General features: G+C 42.2%; 1 protein-coding gene across 1 annotated transcript in view; it reads right to left on the bottom strand.

Annotated features, from left to right (window-relative positions):
- ERBB3 (erb-b2 receptor tyrosine kinase 3) overlaps positions 1-21,358 on the bottom strand; it is a 109,064-nt gene that overhangs the window by 25,352 nt on the left and 62,354 nt on the right. The window contains exons 4-16 of the mRNA XM_087710264.1: positions 17,017-17,142; positions 16,128-16,193; positions 14,749-14,867; positions 14,023-14,164; positions 13,697-13,810; positions 12,314-12,434; positions 11,272-11,345; positions 10,354-10,444; positions 9,676-9,875; positions 6,520-6,652; positions 6,341-6,431; positions 4,923-5,077; positions 2,908-2,961 (exon numbers count right to left, since the gene is read on the bottom strand). Of these exons, the coding sequence (XP_087566390.1) occupies positions 2,908-2,961; positions 4,923-5,077; positions 6,341-6,431; positions 6,520-6,652; positions 9,676-9,875; positions 10,354-10,444; positions 11,272-11,345; positions 12,314-12,434; positions 13,697-13,810; positions 14,023-14,164; positions 14,749-14,867; positions 16,128-16,193; positions 17,017-17,142 (1,486 nt within the window). The remainder of the gene's footprint in view (positions 1-2,907; positions 2,962-4,922; positions 5,078-6,340; positions 6,432-6,519; positions 6,653-9,675; positions 9,876-10,353; positions 10,445-11,271; positions 11,346-12,313; positions 12,435-13,696; positions 13,811-14,022; positions 14,165-14,748; positions 14,868-16,127; positions 16,194-17,016; positions 17,143-21,358) is intronic.

Raw genomic sequence — 21,358 nt, forward strand, 5'->3', positions numbered from 1 at the left:
GTTTTTTTTTGGGGGGGGGGGGGGGGTTGGCTGCTTGTTTTGTGTTTTGCCACGTGAGCCCAATTCTACAAGTTTACTTTCCAAGCAAGTACAACAAGAGCTCTTTTGAATGAAAATGAACTCTTAGGGTGTTGTGGCCCACCAGTGGCCAGTGGAGCTGGCAGCAGATTCGGACAGTGAGGAGGTTGGGAAGGAACATGGGCCAGTCCTTGAGTCTGGGGAAAGCTCTGATGAGGGCTCTGCGTCGGAGGCAGAGAGGGGGCCAGGGCCGTTATCAGCTGCCTTCGAAGTCAGACATCAGTAAGGCAGACGAACAGGAGGAGCAAAAGGGGAGTGGAGTTTGCAGGAGACAATTCATTCGCTTAATTGGTTTGTGACTCTCTGAGACTCCTTGCCAAGTTTTGCAGATATCGGCCTGGCAGCTCTCTATGTCAGATGAGGTCTGTGACTATAAATCCTCCTTTGACAGACTTTCCTGGATATGAATGAGCAGAATTCACAGTAAATTAATAAAAGGGTATTTTGTCGGGACAGAAGTTTGCTTCATGCTCTTGGGAAGCCTAGGTCAGAACATAGGGTGAGTTTATGGCTTGATGATGTGATGGGTGGCATGTAAATTTGATAAATAAACAACAGGATTCCTTTTTTCTGGAGGGCCCTTCTGACTTCCCAGGCTAGCCTAATTTCCTAGTATTCCTCAATCAAAGCATTAACCCCATTTGACCCTACTTAGCTTTTCAAGACCAGCCACATTACTGCTACCTAACTGGGCTCCAAGCCAACACGGAGCCCAAATTCCAGCAATCTTCTTCACAATTATTCTAATGAGTTTCTCCCCTGCATTCTTGGCTCTGTTTCAAGAGCAGGAGAAAAAAAGGGAAGGGAAATGAGCTTCCACAAAAAAAGGTGGGAACTTCCTTTCCTGTCTTACTGGAGAAAACAGGTGCGTGGGAAGGAGATCAAAATGGAATACTCCTCGCCCTCCAGAAACAGGCCAGAACCCGCACTAGCCAGCCCATGCCACCCATGAAGGTCTCCAGGCAAACCATGGGCACTGGTGGGAAAAAGAAGTTTGAAAATGGAGCAGAAGAAAGTGGGAATGGGATGAGAAGAATAGCAATGGCACTTAGACTTATATACTGCTTCACAGCCATCTCTAAACAATGTACAGAGTCAGCCTATTGCCCCCAACGTCATTTTACCGACTTTGGAAGGATGGAAGGCTGAGTCAACCTTGAGCCTGGTGAGATGTGAACTGCCAAATTGCAGTTAGGCAGCAGAACTAGCCTGCAGTATTGCACTCCAACCACTGTGCCACTGTGGCTCTTAAGAAGGACCCTTTTAAGCCAATGCTAGGAGAGGTAGAAATTTTGCACTGGGGTGGATGTGTGATACCCAAATCAATATATTTGAATTTCTTCTTCATCCTTCCCCCCCACCACCTATTTGAAATCTTGAGATTCTTTCTGTACGGGGGAGCTGAGAACTCAGGTTGTGAAACTGTTTTTTTGTTTAACAGGAGTGCCTGCCTTAGATGGAAGGACAATAAAAACAACAACATTGGGGAGTGGGGAAGCTAACAGAGAGAAGAGGCTGTGATCCTGGCCAGTTTTCTTGTCTTGGCCCATGGAAGCCAAGTGGCTCTAAGTGGCTCCTTCCAGCTCCACTGCCTTGGAAAAGGGTTAATCTTGGAGAGAATCCATGCCACAATTACAGTTTAATTTGGAAAAAGGAAATTGAAAGAGGAGCCCTTTGGCTAATTTTTTTTTTTTTTGAGTCAAAATAAGGAAGCAAAAGCATTTATTTTTAACCAGATCTTAACGGAAGGAGGGCTTAACTCTTAAAAAATGATAGTAATCTGTTATCTTCAACCAGTTGTTCATACAGTATGCTTTGGGGCAGAATATAAAGCATTATATACCATAACCAGGAACTGCTGATGTTATTTTCTAGCGGTTGGAGAAAGATGTGCAAGGGAGCAGAAAAGTATTAATCGCAGTACAAAATGCATTATCTATTTCCAGTGTTCCTTGTAAACTGAATGAACTCAGTAGCTTTATCTAGGTAAAGGTAAAGGCTCCCCTCGCACATATGTGTTAGTCATTCCCAACTCTAGGGGGCGGGGCTCATCTCCGTTTCAAAGCCGAAAAGCCATCACTGTCCGAAGAGGTCTCTGTGTTCATGTGACCGACATGACTAAATGCCAAAGGCGCACGGAACACTGTTACCTTCTCACCAAGGTGATCTCTCTTTTTCTACTTGCATTTTTTACGTGCTTTTGAACTGCTAGGTTGGCAGAAGCTGGGACAAGTAACAGGAGCTCACTCCGTTACGCGGCATTAGAGATTCAAATCACCGAACTGCCGACTTTTCTGATCGACAAGCTCAGCATCTTAGCCACAGAGCCACTGCATCCCTCTAGAGTTAGAAAAACGCTTTATCTAGATTATGATAATTCCAACCCTAGGGATCTAATATGAATAAATATGGATCCAATTTATTGCCTCTATCAACCTTACAATCATTTTAAACGACAGCCACTATTGTCTTCAAGGAAGACAGAGACAAAAAGAGAGTGTTTGTCTATAGGCAAGGTGTGATTTATACTTAAGAAGTTATTCAAATCAGGGATCATCGCAGCCTATGTAGCGGGGTGTCCATCCATCAAATGGCAAGATTGGAGATGCTAGAGATGGAACTTAAGACTTTCTGGCTACAAAGATAGGGTAATGTAACAACTAGATGGTTTAGGTTCTCCAGCAATGCTTTGTAAGGGTAAAATTTCTTTTAAATATCAGTAGTGATCTGGGAGCACAGGAAGAATCACAAAGACTCTTTTCTACCCACCCACTCTTTTATATCCTTTCCCCATCTCCCCCAGACTCCCCAACAGCTCCTGACAGATACCTGGGGCCAGGCAGTTCCACAACGAAGCAATTTGCAATCTCTGGACCAAAACACCTGTAAGAAATGGAAGCACGGGATTAGCTTGCTTACCTGAACTCAGATTCACTCAATTAATCTAACTGCCTACATTCACACAACATCCCAAACCGTAAACCAATGGTGAAATTCCATTTTTTTTTTTACTATCAGTTCTGTGGGCGTGGCTTGGTGAGCGTGGAGTGGTTTGGTGGGCGTGGTAGGAGAAGGATACTACATAATCTCAATTCCCTCCCCACTCTGGGACCAGCCAGAGGTGGCATTTGCTGGTTCTCCAAACTACTCAAAATTTCCGCTATTGATTCTCTGAACTGCTCAAAATTTCCACTACCAGTTCTCCTGAACCTGTCAGAACCTTCTGGATTTCATCCCTGCCGTAAACTAACCACAACAAATGACAGAATGCCCTGAGCCACAAAACAGTTTAAGAGGAGAACCCAACCAATATGTTTCTTTACAGGAGAACTAGGTAGGACAAGGGAATGCTCACCTTTTTTGACAAACACAGAGTATTACCAATATGACTCTCCTGTAGATTTCCAACATAAGCAGCTATTAATTTTGCCCTCAGGGGACTCTATGTCTTTATTTTTTTTTCAGAGCTGGGCAAGCAATCCAATTCTTGGTCCCCGAACCCTGTGAGTAACCTGATATTAATAATGCCTTGCACTAAGATTCAGTCCACAATCTGCATCCTGATACAGATTTTGGCATAAATATCAGGCATAATTTTTCAGACTTTCTCGCATTTCTTGCTTTCAGAACCACCTGGTGCAAAGAAAAAGTCTGAAGAATTTAAACTCTTGCACCCTTGTATCCTTTCATCAATCAAATATGATTTAGATACACTCCACCACCACCACCACCATTTCTTAGTAAGCCTGCAAGGCTGTGATTGCTTGTTTTGTTCCTTGTGAAATGCTTTGGACTGAGACAGGTTTATTTTCACTATAAGGACTGTGGTCCCTTGACCCCACAAATACAGTGCGGCACCTGAAGCTTCTCCAGGAAGACACTGTACTGCCTATATTAACTCCAATTGCCTTCCTCACCTGGCTGTGTTCCTGACATGTGAACAATACTACACTTGTGGCTGCAGTCATAACAGTGCCAGCAAGAATCTTAGCCAAGTAACTATCTGAAATCATGCTCAGTGCTACTTGAAAGATCTTAATTTCACACTTCGGACTAAAATCACTAAGCCCTGGGCTCAGAGCCGGGGAGAAGAAAACTTAGCATCCCTGACTGTGCCCTCCTCCTGAAAGACACCTGAAAAAGTTGGGTTTTTCCAGGCACTTTGATAGGTATGTCTGTGGTTTCTCCTGTATTTGTTGTACAAATATGATATCTTGCCCAGATAGCACTGGAGAATAGTTGGACTCCCTCTTCTTTGTAGCAGACCCTGAGATAGCAGTCTTCCAATATCTCAGGGACTGCCACAAAAAAGAGGGAGTCAAACTATGCTCCAAAGCATCTGAGAGTAGGACAAGAAGCAATGGATGGAAACTAATCAAGGAGAGAAGCAACTTAGAACTAAGGAGAAATTTCCTGACAGTTAAAACAATTAATCAGTGGAACAACTTGCCTTCAGAAGTTGTGAATTCTGCAACACTGGAAGTTTTTAAGATGTTGGCTATCCATTTGCCTGAAGTGATGTAGGGTTTCCTGTCTGAGCAGGGATTGGATTGGAAGACCTTCAAGGTCCCTTCCAACTCTGTTATTCTATTCTATTCACATGTGAATCAATCAGGGGTGGTTGTTACAGTGACAGCAATTAAAATCTATAAAAGGCCATAATCAAGATTACCAACCAGAAGTGTGACATAATATAGTGTTTCTCAACCTTGGCAGCTTGAAGATGTACTGTATGGACTTCAACTCCCAGAATTCCCCAACCAGCAGGAGAGACTGAATTCAATGAGGGACATTGCTGGAGAAGACATGATTGCAACAATGTGGATGCTGTTTTTAGCCCTTACCCCTCTGTGCAATTCTCATGACACAGCCAGCACTCCTTGTTGGCATCAGGATACTTGAAGATTAGTCCCTTCACCCCAAGGACTCCTGATGGGCAGCTTTCAACACAATGGGGCCCATCCTTATAGTTTGCACAGATCACACACTCATCAGCTCCCTGAAGAGGAAAACAGAACACGATTTGTATATGGGAAGAGGACGATGATTCCAGAGCCTTGAGTCAGAACAGATAGGCAGTACCCAGGATAGACACAGTTTAGAGGTTAAAGTTATCATTCAAATTTCTACTGAATAGCAGTTTTATTTGAGGTAGGTAGGTAGGTAGGTAGGTAGGTAGGTAGGTAGGTAGGTAGATGATAGATAGATAGATAGATAGATAGATAGATAGATAGATAGATAGATAGATAGATAGATAGATAGATAGAAAGTAAGTAATCTGGAAGAATATATCTGTGTGTGTGTGTGTGTGTGTGTGTGTGTGTGTGTGTGTGTGTTCCAGCATAAGTCTGGAATGCCTTGAGCAATTTCAATCAAACTTGGTACACAGATGGAAACAAATTTTCAGGTTACTCTCTGGAAACAAATACTGTGGGGGTAAGAAACCCGTTAAGGTGTGTTCTGTTACGATACAGCCTGTTGTGCCTTGGAATGGCTTCTAGCGTACTGCTGTAAAATAGCTTCTACTGCACAGCAAAGTGGAGTTGCCATGATAACGGCTTCACAGTACTCCACAAGTGGGCTCCCTCTGGTAAGAAATTATGTTTGGTCTGGATATATGTGTGTTCATGTGTGTCCGTGTGTGTCCGTGTCCATGTGTGTGTGTAAGTATATACATATACATATACATATACATATACATATACATATACATATACATATACATATACATATACATATACATATACATATACATATACATATACATATACATATACATATACATATACATATACATATACATATACATATACATATATATATATATATATATATATACACGGAGGGAGGGAGGGAGGGAGGGAGGGAGGGAGGGAGGGAGGGAGAGAGAGAGAGAGAGAGAGAGAGAGAGAGAGAGAGACTGTGTTCAGAAGATAAGGCTATCAGTTTTCGCCATGTTGTCACCTACAAAGAACAGAGTCTTTACTGCCCTCCAAAAGCTACCTCCCAAGAGAGAAACATCTCACTCTTCCTGCCTAGCCGTCAGGAAAGGCTACATTTGTTTAGGAAAAGCAGTTATAGGATAGGAAACAGGAGCAGCTGTTTTGCCCCAGGACATTTCCTGGAAATTATTTTAGATGTTTTAAACTGCCTTTTACTTCTAAAAATGCAATGTGGTTAAATGAAGAAGTAATTTAAAAGTAATCCCTCCCCCCCATTTCCCCCCCCCCCTGCTTCCTTAAAAAAATGTGTTCTCTCATACTTGTCCATTACAGGTGAGGCCTCCCTCGATCTTCTGGCATTGTGGATGGCACGGCAAGCAAACGTCCCCTTGAGCAAATTCTCGACTCTCCCTTCGTGTAGAAAAGGAAGTGTTAGAAACACGGGTCTGGGGTGGAAGCAGGGAGGACGGAAGCAGGCGCCCTTGGCCGTTATTCTTACCCCTCATAGAAGTTGCAGGAGACTGTGCAGACCCCTTCACGGCTGTAGTTTCGGCAAGAGACACACTGGTCTGGGCCAGGCCCCCAACAGCCATCGGTGGAGCAAAGAGGGTCACAGACCTTTCCCTCTTGAACTGATAGGAAAAGAGAATGGATCAGAAATGGAGGATCTCTTTGGTTCATTTTGAACTAACAGATCAAATCTAATCATTTTAAGATTATATATTTTAATCAGAACCCTTTGAAAACACCGATGGCTCTGTTTGATAAATAGCATTTGCTGTCCCCAGACAACACCGCTGTTACTGCAAGCAATCAAGATCAAGATGTCAGTGGAAGTGAGTCGCACTGGCCAAGACAGCTGAGGGCAAAGGAGAATGAGCATTTTTAGAGTATGGATATTATGGGATTGTAGTTTTGTTCGCTTCAATTGGATGGGAAAGATGTCTAGGAAAGACCTGTGACTGTTCTCTCCACCAGCAAACAATTGCACATCGAAAGCAGACTCCATCATTCATTTTATAAGGATGCACAATGAAGCAGAAGCACAATGCAAGTGGAAAATGTATCTTGTCTTGAGTTGATCTGATCAAATCACTTTCCCTTATGAGGTTAGGCTGAAATTGCCATAATGAACCAGGCACATAAAGCATAAAGCTGCCATAATTTAAAGATGAATTGGGCAGGTAAGCAGGAGAGGACAAAAAGCTAGGAATCTTGACTAAAAGATCCCTTTGGGAGGTGGATAGGAAGCAAATTTATTAAGGAAGCAAAGAAAAAAAAAGTTACCTGAAGCAGATAAGGAAGCTAGGCATGAGCACGTGGGGGGAAACCCAATTCTAGCTAATCAACAAAGCAAGATATAAAGGGGTTCTGAAGCTGCCCACTCCTGGAGTCATTTCTGCATCCAGACTTAGCAGCTTCCATCCCTCTAGTTAGTGCCTGGCAGCCTAATTGAGAAGGAATGGGCAAGTGTGGATGAATGAGAGAGTGACTGTGTGTGAGAGAGAGAGACCGGGGGAGAGGGAGAAGAGAGAGGAGAATGGGAGGGAGGGAAGAGAGGAGCGAGAGGAGAGAGGGAGAAATAGAAAAGAGAGGAGAGAGGGAGAAGGGAGAAGGGAGGGAAAAAGAGAAAAGAGAGAGGAGAAAGGGAGGGAGGAGAGAGAGTAGGGAGGGAGGAAGAGGAGAGAGATGAGGGAGGGAGGGAGAGAGAAAAGAGAGGGGGAGAGAGGGAGAAAGACAGAGGAGAGAGAGGAGGGAGGGAGGGAGGGAGGAAGAGAGAAAAGAGAATTTACATTGTAACCAGGAAAGATTTGCTATTTTAAATCCATTGGGCCTCTGTCTATTCAGAAGAACCTGAATGCCTCAGTGATTGCAAGTGATTTGTATATTGTGTATCCCTAATTATTTCATCCCTCTTGATGGGTTTTGTGTTTTGTCTTCTCTAGCTCCACCCATCTGGAAAACCCAGGTAGGACGCAAAGGGGGCTTAGCAAGAGCCACCTTGCTCAACAGGCTGAGTGTGTGAGTAAGTGCAACATCCCTTCCAATGAGAGTGCTCCCTTTCCAGGAAGTTGAAGGGGAAAGCACTCCAGGATGTCCTTGTAAGGTTAGTCCTGGACAGGAAAAGTGACCGATTCATTCCTATGGGGTAGATGTGTTTCATGCTATCTCCACATTCTGGGAATTCTAAACCAATGTATCTGGAAGGCAGCAGGTTGGGCTGAGTAGCTTTATGTATTTTTGTGTATCTGTATGTTTGCTCACGTCTGAAAAACAATTCCTAGTCCAGCAGTTAGCCACATCCTGTATTACTGCTACAGAAACAACTGCTGCTGTTTGATTCTGTTCATTCATCCCTCCACGGCCTCTCTCACTTTTCTATTGTAGGAAGTTAAAACCCACCCGCTTTAGTAGAAAATAAAATATTTTAGGAAATATTAAAAGGGCAGAATATTTCCTTTAAAAGGGAGTCAGAAACTCAGTCGTCCCCCCCCCGTCAATGGACCATTAAGTCCTGAGTCAATCTATTCTACATAACAAAGATCCATCCCTTTCAGGCAGACTCATTTAGCAAACAGAAGCTCACCACAGGTTCGCCTGGTGCACCAGTTGCGTCCCTACCTGAACCGGGAGGCCCTCACAACAGTCACTTGTGCCCTTGTGACCTCAAGACTGGACTACTGCAACGTGCTCTACATGGGGCAGCCCTTGAAGAGCATTCGGAGACTTCAGCTTGTCCAGAATGCAGCCGCACGAGCGATTGTGAGTGCACCTCGGTTCACCCACGTTACACCTATCCTCCGCGAGCTGCACTGGCTGCCTATTGGTCTTCGGATATGCTTCAAGGCGCTAGTCGTCACTTATAAAGCCCTTCATGGTATTGGACCTGGGTACTTGAGAGACCGCCTGCTGCCGATCACCTCCAATAGACCGATTAGATCCCACAGATTAGGCCTCCTCCGTATTCCATCCGCTGGTCAATGCCGTCTGGCAACCACCCGGAGGAGAGCCTTCTCTGTGGCTGCTCCGGCCCTTTGGAACGAGCTCCCCGTGGATATTCGAACCCTCACCACCCTCCAGGCCTTCTGCAAAGCCCTTAAAACCTGGCTATTCCGACAGGCCTGGGGCTAATGAGTCTTGTCCCCCCCTCGAATGGTATGGTTGTTGTGTGCTTTTAAACTATGGTATTGTTTTGTCTGTCTTTTTATTCCTTATTGTACCCTTCCCCTTTGACTTGGGTTGTGAGCCGCCCTGAGTCCCCTTCGGGGAAAAGGGCGGCATAGAAATTTAATAAATTCAATTCAATTCAATTCACATGGCACCTGGGAAAATTACACCAGCCAGCAAGGCAAACAAGCTTGGGTCTCAGGATAGCCTACAAAGTTAGCTAAGACCCCACTCCCTGGGAAACTGACAACCAATCAGAATGCATTTCTTACACAGGAACGGGAAGCTCTGGAATGGGACCCAGAGAGGGCATAAAACCAGGGCACTCTCAGCATCTCTTCCCTTTTCTGCTCAGGAACTCAAGCCATGTGATCCTGTCCACCATTAAACCATCTTTCCAAGCAGCCTCCCTGTTTCCAGTGTCTTTTCCCCCACTTGGAACTGAATCCAGATGGACATTTCTTCCAACACTATTCTCCTCACTTACTGCATTTCCTGGCAGCTTTGTTACTCTTGATGTTAAGATCAGGACGCCGGCGAGAGAGACGTGCCCAGTTGATGGTGTGATAATAGCAAAGTTGTCGGTTCTCAGTGATGTAGACCTGGCCAGCACTGATCTCCTGGAGGGAACGGAAGTCTAAGGAGGTGATGTTCATGTTCTTCATGATCAACAAAGAAAATCCACGGCTAGAAAAAGCACACGACAGTCTCCGTCTCAGAGGAGGAATGGAAGCAACTCATTCAAACTCGTAAATACCAGAGGCACAAGGGGTGTGGGAAAACTGGCAGAACAGAATCCAAACACATGCCTTCAAATCCATCTTTGGATGACTTACAAAGGAGTCTCTCCTTATGCATGAAGGTACGAACTCTTTACAGCAGGAGTGGGGAACCATGGCCCTTTTATGACTTGTGGACTTTAACTCCCAGAATTCCTGAGCCAGCCAGGGAGTTGAAGTCCACAAGTCACAAAAGGGCCATGGTTCCCCACTCCTGCTTTCCTGGATCCCACTGTGGCAAAGCCTTTATCGTAAGGGCTTTTCAAACTTGCGAACTTCTCTTCAGCAGAAGAGGCAAATTGGAGGAATCACCATCCTTAAAGTTTCCTATAGCTCAAACGCAAAGGTAAAACATGAGGCTCAAGAGGGAAGAGGGGGATGCTTACTTATACAGGCTGCGCCCACCAATGGTCACCAGGTTGGAGAAGATGCTGAAATTCTGCATGTGCTTGGGCCATGATTGGATGTTCAAGTAACCTACAACAAGAAGTTGATAATTTCTGAATCCCTATACCTTGTTCCATCATTGTTATATAGTCCCCCCCGCCAGATGCCTCCAAATAAATATTTTTTTTACCCTGCAACTGACCTGCCCCCCTCACAGAAATTTTCAAGGGGACAACATTGTCAACAACATTCTGTTACTTAGTCCAGAAAAATCCCCCAAAGTCAGATAAAATGGTTACATCGCATCTGTTGGTTAGTGATATTAGGAATCAAACTTTGGGAGCTACCATTAGGCCATGTCCAAAATGTAAACCTCTGCATGTAAATTTTACTATTATTCTAACTTCCAGAATGACCTTGCTTGACTTTCTGGTCCTCTCCAGAAAGTTCCCATAAGGACTAGGCAGCATGACTAATAGGTCAACACCTCCCAAAATAGTCTTTGTTATGCAAGCTTTCTTTTCAAGTAGCCAACCTGTACTTTTCATGTGATACATTGTGGCCTGCATGGTTCTGAGTCTATTTTATTACATCATGCAAACATCTCATTTTCTTTCATTATTTGTATTCCATCTTTCTGCCAACATAGTGCTCAAAGCTCACAAGAGAAATGTGGAAGTCGGCAGCTAAGAAATGTGGGCTTTTTTTCTTCCAAACCCCAAAGTATAATCAAACTCTCTTTTCCAAATAACTTTCTCTAACTTTCCAGCTTTTCTTCAAGCTTGTTTCACACCAGGAAGAAGACACCAGAAAACAAGTAAAATATCAAAGAGCACTGTCCTTACCACCTGCGTTATACACAACATGCTACTGTGCATATTCCACCTTTCTCTAAAGGTTTCTGCACCCCAACTCACCAGTTATCTCTCGCACTGTCCTGAAGACATTAAGTTTTTCTGGATCCAGGGCACTTATGTTGTGCCAAGGGTCTCTGTAGAAAGAATGGAGCTGGTCAGAACTAGTGGAACGCCTTGAGAAGGAATCTGATAGCTGCTTTCTTCAAGAATTTCATTATAGAAATATATATACATACACACACACACGCACAAATATATATATATGATAACTTAATACAACTTGGTTTATTTCCTTAATTCCAAGTATGTGATTATTTACATGACTATGAATATAACATGACTATGAATATAACATAAGTTAGCATATATTAGTATCCATAAGTTAATATACACAAGAGTGCAAAGAACCAACAAAGAGGATTAGTGGGCTGGATGCTAAAACATACTGTATGATGAACAGTTGCAAGAACTGCGTCTTGTATATTTAGTCTAACGAAGAGAAGGGCTAGGGATGACATGAGAGCAGTCTTCTAAAATTTGAGGGGCTGCCACAGAGAAGAAGGGGACAACCTATTCTCCAAAGCACTTGAAGACAGGACAAGTACTGGATGGAAACTAACCAAGGAGAGTTCCAACTGACAATTGAGGAGACATTTCCTGACAGTGAGAACAATGAACCAGTGGAAGAGTTTGCCTCCAGAAGTTGTGGGTGCTCCATCACCAGAGCTTTTTAAAAAGAGATTGGCCAGCCATTTGTCTCAAACAGTATAGGGTTTTCTGCTTGAGCAGGGAGTTGGACTAGAAGACCTCCAAAGGTCCTTTCCAAGTCTGTGATTCTGTAAGTTCAAAGATAGCCTCATGCTTGTTACCAGGAAATTACCAAATTCCAACAAAAATGGTAGCAACTGGAGGGCAAAGAAGGAAGGATAAAAGAGGTGCTAGATCTATTTACATTCCAATTTGCTGGGATCCAAAGATATGAGAGAAAGTTGACCCTATTCAACAATATAGCTATGTTTTAGAATGATACACCATCTATGCATATTTAAGTGGCAGAAAGACAGGATATAATTTGAAATAACACAGAGAGGCACATACTTACCCTTCTAGACCAGTGATAAGAAAATCCAAATTGCCCAAGATTTTGGTGCAGTTTATAAATCGGTGAATGTTGCTGGAATCCACTGTCTGATATTTACTTCCAATACCAGTTCCTTCACAAGCTGTAGAGAAGAGAAAGTATGAGCTTAACAGTCAATTGGTTAATGTCTCCAATTTAGCCTCTCACTTTATATATTCCCATGCAGTTAATGGAAAAGAGAAGGTTTAGAGCAAGTCTGTTAAACTCCTGGCCCGTGGGCCGGATGTGTCATGCCCTGACCATGCTCACGCCCGGTTTAGAGAAGGGGGGAAAAGTCCCTATACGTTACACGCTGATGCTATGACGATTTGAGTATGACAGCCCTGGTTTAGGGGAACTGGGTTCTGTCCAAGGTTTTGGAGTGGCTCCTAGTTAGGGTCATATGATTTTACCCTTTGTAATCATCAGCATGCATATTTCCAAGGACAAAGCTATAAAGTCCAAGACCGTCTGTTTTTGCACTAGTTTCTTTAAAAAGATCATAAGCAGCAGTCTAATACATTCCCACTTAAGTTTTTCAAAAATAATATGCAGCATATTTGTCATGCATAAGCCATGTCCAACCAAGGGTATCTGGAGTAATTGAATAGGATAGCTGATATATGATAGACAATGACCCTGGTAAAATCAGTCATTAGGGTGGCCATTGTAGATGGCTTTCATTCCCCCATCCCCCAGTCTTTCTCTTAATTTAATGTAAGAGAATAGTGTTTCATTCTTTTAAAGTTGATAATACATTGAAATAATTTTAACAGCTCCACCCCACCATCCCATACAGAATAGATGATGCAAAATCTAAAAACATACATATATACATATTCAGTTTTTCAAACTTCATTCAGGGGTTGAATGAAGATTGAGATTGTGGTTTTTCTTTTTACTTCTTCACCCAGGAAATAATTTTGAGTTGGGCGAATCAAACATTAAAGTTACACCAATTAGAAGATTACATCTGAGGCTAATTAGTAATTTAGAAACTAGTTCCATTTGGACCAATAAGAAGCAGGATGAAGCCTACTCAATTCCGAAGTAATAGATGCTGGGATAATTTTTTATTTTAAAAAGCACCTTTGATGTTTTAGTTACTGACAAATTTAAGTTTCATTTGAGGATTGTGGGCATAAAGATTTTTAAAAGGACTTAAAAGTTAAGATCTTTTGCAAGATGATTTGTTTGGATTGGGAAGATCTTTCAAAGGGAATTGAATTATTAATGCTTAAATTAAAAGGATTTTGTGCATTAACATCATTAAGATTAACAAACTACTTGCATGAGACTTTCAAGTCTGTATCCACTCATCCCTTACAAAGTCTGTGAGTCAGAAGTGCTTCTTCCCATTCATACCTTTTGGGCAGAGTCCCTCACAAAGCTGACAGATCTTCTGGCCATTTTTTTCAACTTCCATTTTGTCATTGGGACAGGTTCTGACACAGGAGGTCCGATCCACCACAAAATTATCTGTGAGGAGGTAAAAGAAAGGGTGGGAAAAATAAAGTTGTAAGAAATTGGTAGCTGGAGAGTAAGATATTAGAAATCAAAGAAAGGCTGGCAGATAGAACATCTCTGGGAAGGGAACATAAAAAGTCATGGAGCAGAAGGAAAAGCCCTCAGGAATTCATCTATCTCTGTTTCATCTGAGTACCTCACTGTATTCATGACCTAGGACTTACGTGGACAATTTTTGACACACACACCACCATATTGGTATTTAGCATCAGGATTGGGCTCCAACTGAAAAGTGAGTCTATTGTAGATCATTGGCTGAGGACAGAGGGTTTCACAGGCTCCACTGTCATTGAAGTGACGGCAAGCCTGCAGTGGACGAAAGAAAAGTCATCAGACGATGAAATAGACTTTGTCCCTATCATCCCAGGCTGACAGGCTTTTCTCCTAATGAAAGATGGAGTCTCCCCCACTCTTCCTGATACCACACAACAGAACCTGAACAAATTAAAAAGAGACAAGATTTGGGATGGATATTGCACAACAAGGGCTTCAAATTCTCCCTGGCACCTCACAAAAGATTGTAAATCAAGGGAAAACCAGACAGAAAATGTGGGAAGGAAAGAACGCAGGAAAGGTAGAAAGGGAAGGTACACTAGTTCTGGGATGAAAACAAAAGGCCTTAAAGTTCAAGATCTAGCGATGGCCAAACTGTACAAAGATACAAATGAAAAGATATAGCAAGGAGGAGGATAATGTTGGCTGGCAGACTGGCAATGAAGCTCTAGAAATCAAAAGAAAGTGATAGGATTGAGACGGCATGACGTTTTGGAAGTATTAGCAAAAGGGTAGAAATGAGGAAACAAGACCCAATACAGAAAAAGGGGCAGAGTTGTTAGATGAGGTAATGGCAGTTGTGAAGGTCAGCCCAGAAACCGGTCCTGGTTACGTACAAAGCACTTTGTCTTGAGTGGCCCAGTGCAGCCTCCTGCACACTCATCGTGACAGCATTCATTGGGGTTGGGGCCAAAGCAGCGTCCATTGCACTGAGGAGCACAGATGGTTTTCGTCACTAAGGTAGAGAGAGGGGAAAAACATGCTGGTCAGTGTCCTGGTAACCCTCTGAAGGTCACTCATTCTCTCCAATCTAAGGATACATGAACACATTTAATAGTGATCCTTTAACACAGAACCTTTTAAAATAATAAGGACAAGTGCAAGCCTTTGGGAAGTTGTCATTGATAGGATGTTTAAAGTGAACTTCAGCAAACTCTAATCCCAGAGTTTAAATGAACTGACATAAACGAGAAAGGGAAGGTAGTTTTGCTATATTTGCAGCTTGTGTTTTTTTAAAGAATGATTTTGCACTGGTTTTCCACAAGTGGAAAACATACATTAGTAATTTAAAGGATATAAATAACACTCTTTTCTACACAGTAAACCATCCTGAAACAGCAAAATGGGTTTTGTTTCTATCTATACATGGACAATTTTGCTGATGAAAAATCAACGTTCCAATGCAATCAACACTTGACTACAACTCCCAGAATATCCAAGTAGCATTACAACTACCCATGTTGGTTGGGAAGTCTCAAACCTAAGAACTATTTTTAATAGCATGTTCAGACAATCATCTGTCCCCCCCCCAAAAAAAATATTGTGATTCCACTTTAATTTGATCTGGCATAGTTTATTTGCAGACTCTTGACACTGTCTCCATCATAGTAGCTCAGCCATTAAAAAAGGGGGTTGAAGTTGTCAGATATTTGGTCTTTTCCCCTCTTTCTTTAACCGTGATTTAGGTGAGGCAAAGTTTGTACAGTTTTTCCTCCCACAAGGGACCCGAGCTGAGCAAAGCATTTGAAAGTGATTTAGCAGAAGTGGAACATCTTTCTGAAGTTTTGAAGCAGTCCCATCCTCTGCAAAGATGATGTGGCTGCTTTGAATGCCATCTCCAGTTGCTTTAAGATGCTTGCCTCAAGAGGGGACATGCCACTTATTTATTTATTAATTAATCAAATGTGTACAACTGCCCATCTCACAAAAAGTGACTGTGGACAATGACCAACATTTATGCTAATACACTTCATGAAACATAGCTTTCAAATTCTTTGCACCACCCTATGAGCAATTGTCTTGAAAGGAAATTTTCCTGTTTATGACAACAACGGAATAGGCCACTATGGATCGTGATTGCAAGCTTCCGGTTTCAATGCCATTTGTTCATTGGAGAGTTCACGATAGAACTACACTGCTACTGCTAAAAATGCTCATTCCCAACTTTTAATTAAAGATAATAGCTGAATTATGTCAGATATTTTGTAATGCTTACACTTTTGACAGTCTTCTGGACCAGGCCCCCAACAGCGGCCATTGCAGTTTTCATGGCATGGAGCACCTGCATGAGAAGCGGGGGAAGACACACAACATCACAACAAAGATAATGAGCTTGATGGATTAAAAGCAGAGTTACCATGCAAGGTACTCACAGGCTGTTCTTACACTTCTGGGACTTTAGGCTGAACCCTTTAAAATCTATGAAAGGTTCATTTAAAAATGTTAAAACATGATCATGGGGCCATGCAACCAGTTGTGAGTGCAAATTGGTTGCCACACACCCAGCTTGTGGTCATGGGACTTACACAGGTGCTAAGATGGTTGGAACTCTGAGGACCAGTCATAATTATCTTTCATGCAATGCCATTCTAAGTTACTTATTGATTATTTAGTTTATATCCTGTCCTTATTCTTTTTTTAAACAAATCAAGGTGGCACACATATCTTATACTCCTTTCTCATCTTAATTTCCTAACAGCAACAACCTTTTGAGGTGAGTTAGGCTGAGAGCAAGTGACTAGCCCAAAGTCACTTAAATGAAACTTATATCCTTAAATAAAATAGCTCTTTCCTGTTTAATTTCTGATTCTCCAATCTTTGTTCCTTTTCTTCTAGTATGCTTTCTTTTAGCTAATGAACCAGACTTTGCTGACCCAATGGTCATAGTTTCAGGATTTGTCGATATTGGCACTGCAACTCACAAAATGTTCAACCAGCAGTGTGCTTGCTAATCTAAATTTAACAGTTGCCATTCTAAAATATCTGTAAAACACCAGGTTGGATAAAACTAAGTCATTGCTCTGGAAGAAGCACACAATCTTTAAAGCCCCCTGTATAAATGAAAGGCCAATGAGAGGTGATGTGAACAGGTGACCAATACTCACATTTCTCCCCATTGTCATGCACCACTGCCTGGAAATCTGAATTCCGGATGATGTCTTCCCAATCAATTGTGTTCATGTGACATAGCTGTTTGTTCTTTCCAATATAGACGCCCCCAGAGAGGATTTCTGAAAAACAAATATTGTAATCATTTCCTCTTATACATTTAGAGCTGCGCTAAGCTTGTATAAGATACCGTTTCATATCTGCTATTCTCCTGGCTTTCTGTTGAAAATTATTGACAGGCAAAAGCTGTGTTGGATATCTCTGCCAAGCCTGTTTCAGAAGGCAGAACAAGAAAGGGAAATGGGATAGTGAACATCCAATTCCTATAATTTGATAAGTGGAAAATAACTTCTATGTAAGCAAAAAAGTCTCCTGCTTTTTTCTGGGTCACCCAGAAGCTCTGGTCATTTAACATCTGAATCCAAGGGCTCTTTTCAGACATTATTATGAATGTGTGTAGATCTTCCTCCCTGTTTAGTTATTATCAAATTGGTGTCAGCTCTTGGTGACCACAAAGATCTGGTGCAACAATACAATATCAAAAAGGCAGTAGACCAGTGGGTCTCAATCTTCCTAATGCCGTGACCTTTAATACAGTTCCTCATGTTGTGGTGACGCCCAACCATAAAATTATTTTATGTTTTCCATATTTTTTTGAAAATATGTGTTTTCTGATGGTCTTAGGCAACCCCTGTGAAAGGGTCGTTCAACCTCCAAAGGGGTCCCGATCCACAGGTTGAGAACCACTGCAGTAGAATGAACTCCAAAAGTGGCAGTCTGAATTCTTCTTACAAACATACATGCTTATTTGTTCCATCTCCACTCCAAAATACTATTACAGATCTTTGACTTTATGTCCCATTCCCCTTTGGGTATTTTTTCAAGCTGACTGTATAGCTGCCTCCGGCCACGAATACAACAAGACCAGCATACCTACACCCGTGAAAATCTACAAACACACACACACACACAAACACACACACACACAGTGTATATATACATAAAATTAGCATCTTTGCTTCTTGGAGCCTTACTGAAATAATTAATTGAATCCAGGTCAAATATATCACTGCCCTCATCAGCTGTTGGAGTGGGTACTATCTCTAGATGTTTGAGGTCCCAGGGATTTCTTCAGGTGGAGAAAAGATGATGGGTGTTTGTTGTCTAAAAATGTCTGCAGGAGGAAATTTCTGAAGTAGGCAGGCCTCGTATAAATATTTCAGATTTACTTATGTACTTTAGTTCCTGCATGGCACAGGAGTTCCCTCAGGCACTTCTGACTAACTACTCTATTTAAAATACAAAAATCTAGATTGCCAAGACGTCACACCAAATGGGGTCCAGAGTTACATTTCCTATCTTTGGACTGCTTCCCTGAATGATTGCTTTGGATTATCAAGGAAATAGCATCATTATTGTGTAAAGATGTGTGAAGCTCTTCTGGATCTTTTTGAATGTTTTTAAGTTTTCAGATAGATAGCTATCGAATTGCCCAAATTATTTGCTAAAGTTGGTTATATTTTGATAATTTCAAAATGCATAAGCAGTGGGGAAAGATAAGCAAGTATCATCAAAGGCCAGCAATGTTTACACCTAATAGATATGACTTTTTCTTCCAAAAGGTAACTTGCAAAAGAACCAGTAACAACTTTCTAATACTACTCAATCACGCCCCCTACTGGGAGGCATAAATAAAACGCATAGACCACTTCCACAAGTTGTTCATTTACTGAAATTTGCAGACTAAGAATTCTAGCTGTTCTCAACAAGCTTTTGGTCTTGAGAGAAGCTACAGATGTCAGCAAAAACATCTGCTAGACAAATCCTGGCAGGAATTTGCTTTGGTGGGGATGGAGAATTCCCATCATCTCTCACATTGACTATGCTGGCTGGAGCAACTGGGAGTTGTAGTTTAGCCCCAGCGGGAGAGTCATGAAATTCCCTCTGCTAATGTAGACATTCCTGCTGGCAGGAAGATTAAGTAGCAGATGTTAGCATATTCATTCATGTAAACCAGAATTTGATCCACAATTACTAGAGTAATTTTTAATTAGAAAGTCTACAGTACTTCCTGCATTCTACTATTCTATCAAGCATACTTTGGGTAGAATGAAATACATTCTAAGTACTAGCCACCAACGTGAATCCTCAAAGGTATTTCCATGTAACAAGTTACATTTTAAAAACACATAATAACGTAGTGCCTATCCGGCCAAGGCTGTTCTGTCATCCCAGGGAAAGATCAAGTGATGGGAATACAGACAGACAGGTGTTGTTTCCTGGTGCCATGGTAGCTCAACAATAACAACATCAATATCAACCAAACAGGTTGGTTGGGCAGGAATCTACAACATGCACAGACCTGTTGCAGGTTTTCTGCCTTACTCTAACTCTGCTGACACGATCCCAAGAGCTCTCGTGCAGCTAGTCATCTGGGTTTAACTAATAGAGAAGCTAAATCAAACTTAGAAAACTCTTTGCTAATCAATAACACGGACAGCCAAACTCTAGTCCTCTGAGTTTAATTTTAAAAAAAGTTAAACCGGATTTGGAAAACTCTTTGCTAATGCACATAGGTAGCCAATCAAAACCGAGATTTCACACAAGCGGAGAAGCAGCTGCTGTGATCCACAGAAGGCAAAAGTTGAATTAGATTAAAAACTCAGCTACCGGGACAAATTTATTAGCACCCAAGAACTCTTGTGGGACTTTTAAGCACATCTTAAATCAGCTGATCCACATTTGCTTTGATTCTGGTAATTGCCTGTTTGGGGGGAAAGGAATGAGAAGTTGGATTCATTTTCCTAACTTCTGAAAGAGTTTATCTGCAGCAGGATTTACTACCTGAGTATTTGTTAGGGCAATTAAACCTACTCTCAGGGTGGTTTTCATGATTTCTGTGGAGGCTTAAAACATAAAGATGGCAGATCAGGTTGAAGGTTGATCAACATGGAGATAGCCCTGTGCTTTGTTTTAATCTAGCATGGGGATCAAGAACAATACTGACCAGAAAACTCTCAGAAGATAAACTATACCCGTGATGGCGAACCTATAGCACGTGTGCCGCAGGTGGCATGCAGAGCCCTCTCTGCGGGCAAGCAAGCCATCGCTCCAGTTCAGCTCTTTCGCAAATGCCAGCTAGCTGTTTTTGTGGTCTCTGTCACCCATGCATGGGGAGGGCATGCAAGAGATGCACGTGCATGCGTGGGGTGGGGGTGCACTTACACGGGGATCACGTGTGCATGTGCGGGTGATGGGTGCATCCACAGGAATTGCGCACACATGCATTGAGCGGGGAGCACGTGGGGATTGCCCATGCATGTGGGGGTGCAGATTGCATGCGGGAGGTCGCATGCACCTGCGTGGGGGGATGCGGGGCACATGTGCATCGCATTATGGGTATGTACATGCACTTTCAGCACTCAGCACCAAAAAGGTTGGCTATCGCTGAGCTATACCTTTGACAGTTGTGCAAAATATAAATTAATCTTCAGGATGTTATGTGTACAAAGCATTCTAATATAAGGATTGATCTGGAACCTCAACCAGCATTACAATTTAGCATTTGTTCCAGAATCTGGATAATGTAATCCTGTCTAGTCACTAAGAAAGTGAATCATAGAACAAATATCACATTGCAACAATGGTTCCTCAAGAGAAAAAAAGATTGTAATGAAAAAATCCTCCTGAAATGTTTTTCAAATACAGGGAGTCCTCAAATTATGACTGTGGGTTTAACGATATTTTGGAATTACAACAGCCCACCCGCGATTTCCACTACTGGTTCAGGTGAACCGATCCAAACCGGCTGAATGCCACCTCTGCTAGACAGGTAGTCCTCGACTTACAACAGTTCATTTAGTGACCGTTCAAAGTTACAAGGGCAGTGGGGGAAAAATTACTTATGACTGTTTTTCAAGTTTATGACTGTTGCCGCATCCTCATGATCACGTGATCAAAATTCAGACACTTGGCAACTGACTCATATTTATGACGGTGGCAGTGTCCTGGGGTCATATGATCACCTTTTGTGACTTTCTGACAAGAAAAGTCAATGGGGAAGCTGCATTCACTTAACAACCATACTATCTTAACAACTGCAGGGATTCATTTAGCAGCTCTGGCAACAAAGGTAAAATGGGGCAAAACTCACTTAATAACTGTCTCATAACATACATTTTGTCCTAAATCATATATCGAGGACTACCTGTATACTATAATCCCGAGCAGGAATCAGAAAAAGTTCCTTTTAGGACCCTAGAACTTGCTTAATCAGATGGTGTTATGCTTTTATTGTATAAAATAGTTGATGATTTCTTATGTTGCAAACTAATCCCA

Source organism: Thamnophis sirtalis, unplaced genomic scaffold (assembly GCF_051295495.1).
Source record: "Thamnophis sirtalis isolate CommonGarterSnake01/CBP01778 unplaced genomic scaffold, rThaSir2_p1.2 scaffold_3, whole genome shotgun sequence".
Taxonomy (NCBI): domain Eukaryota; kingdom Metazoa; phylum Chordata; class Lepidosauria; order Squamata; family Natricidae; genus Thamnophis; species Thamnophis sirtalis.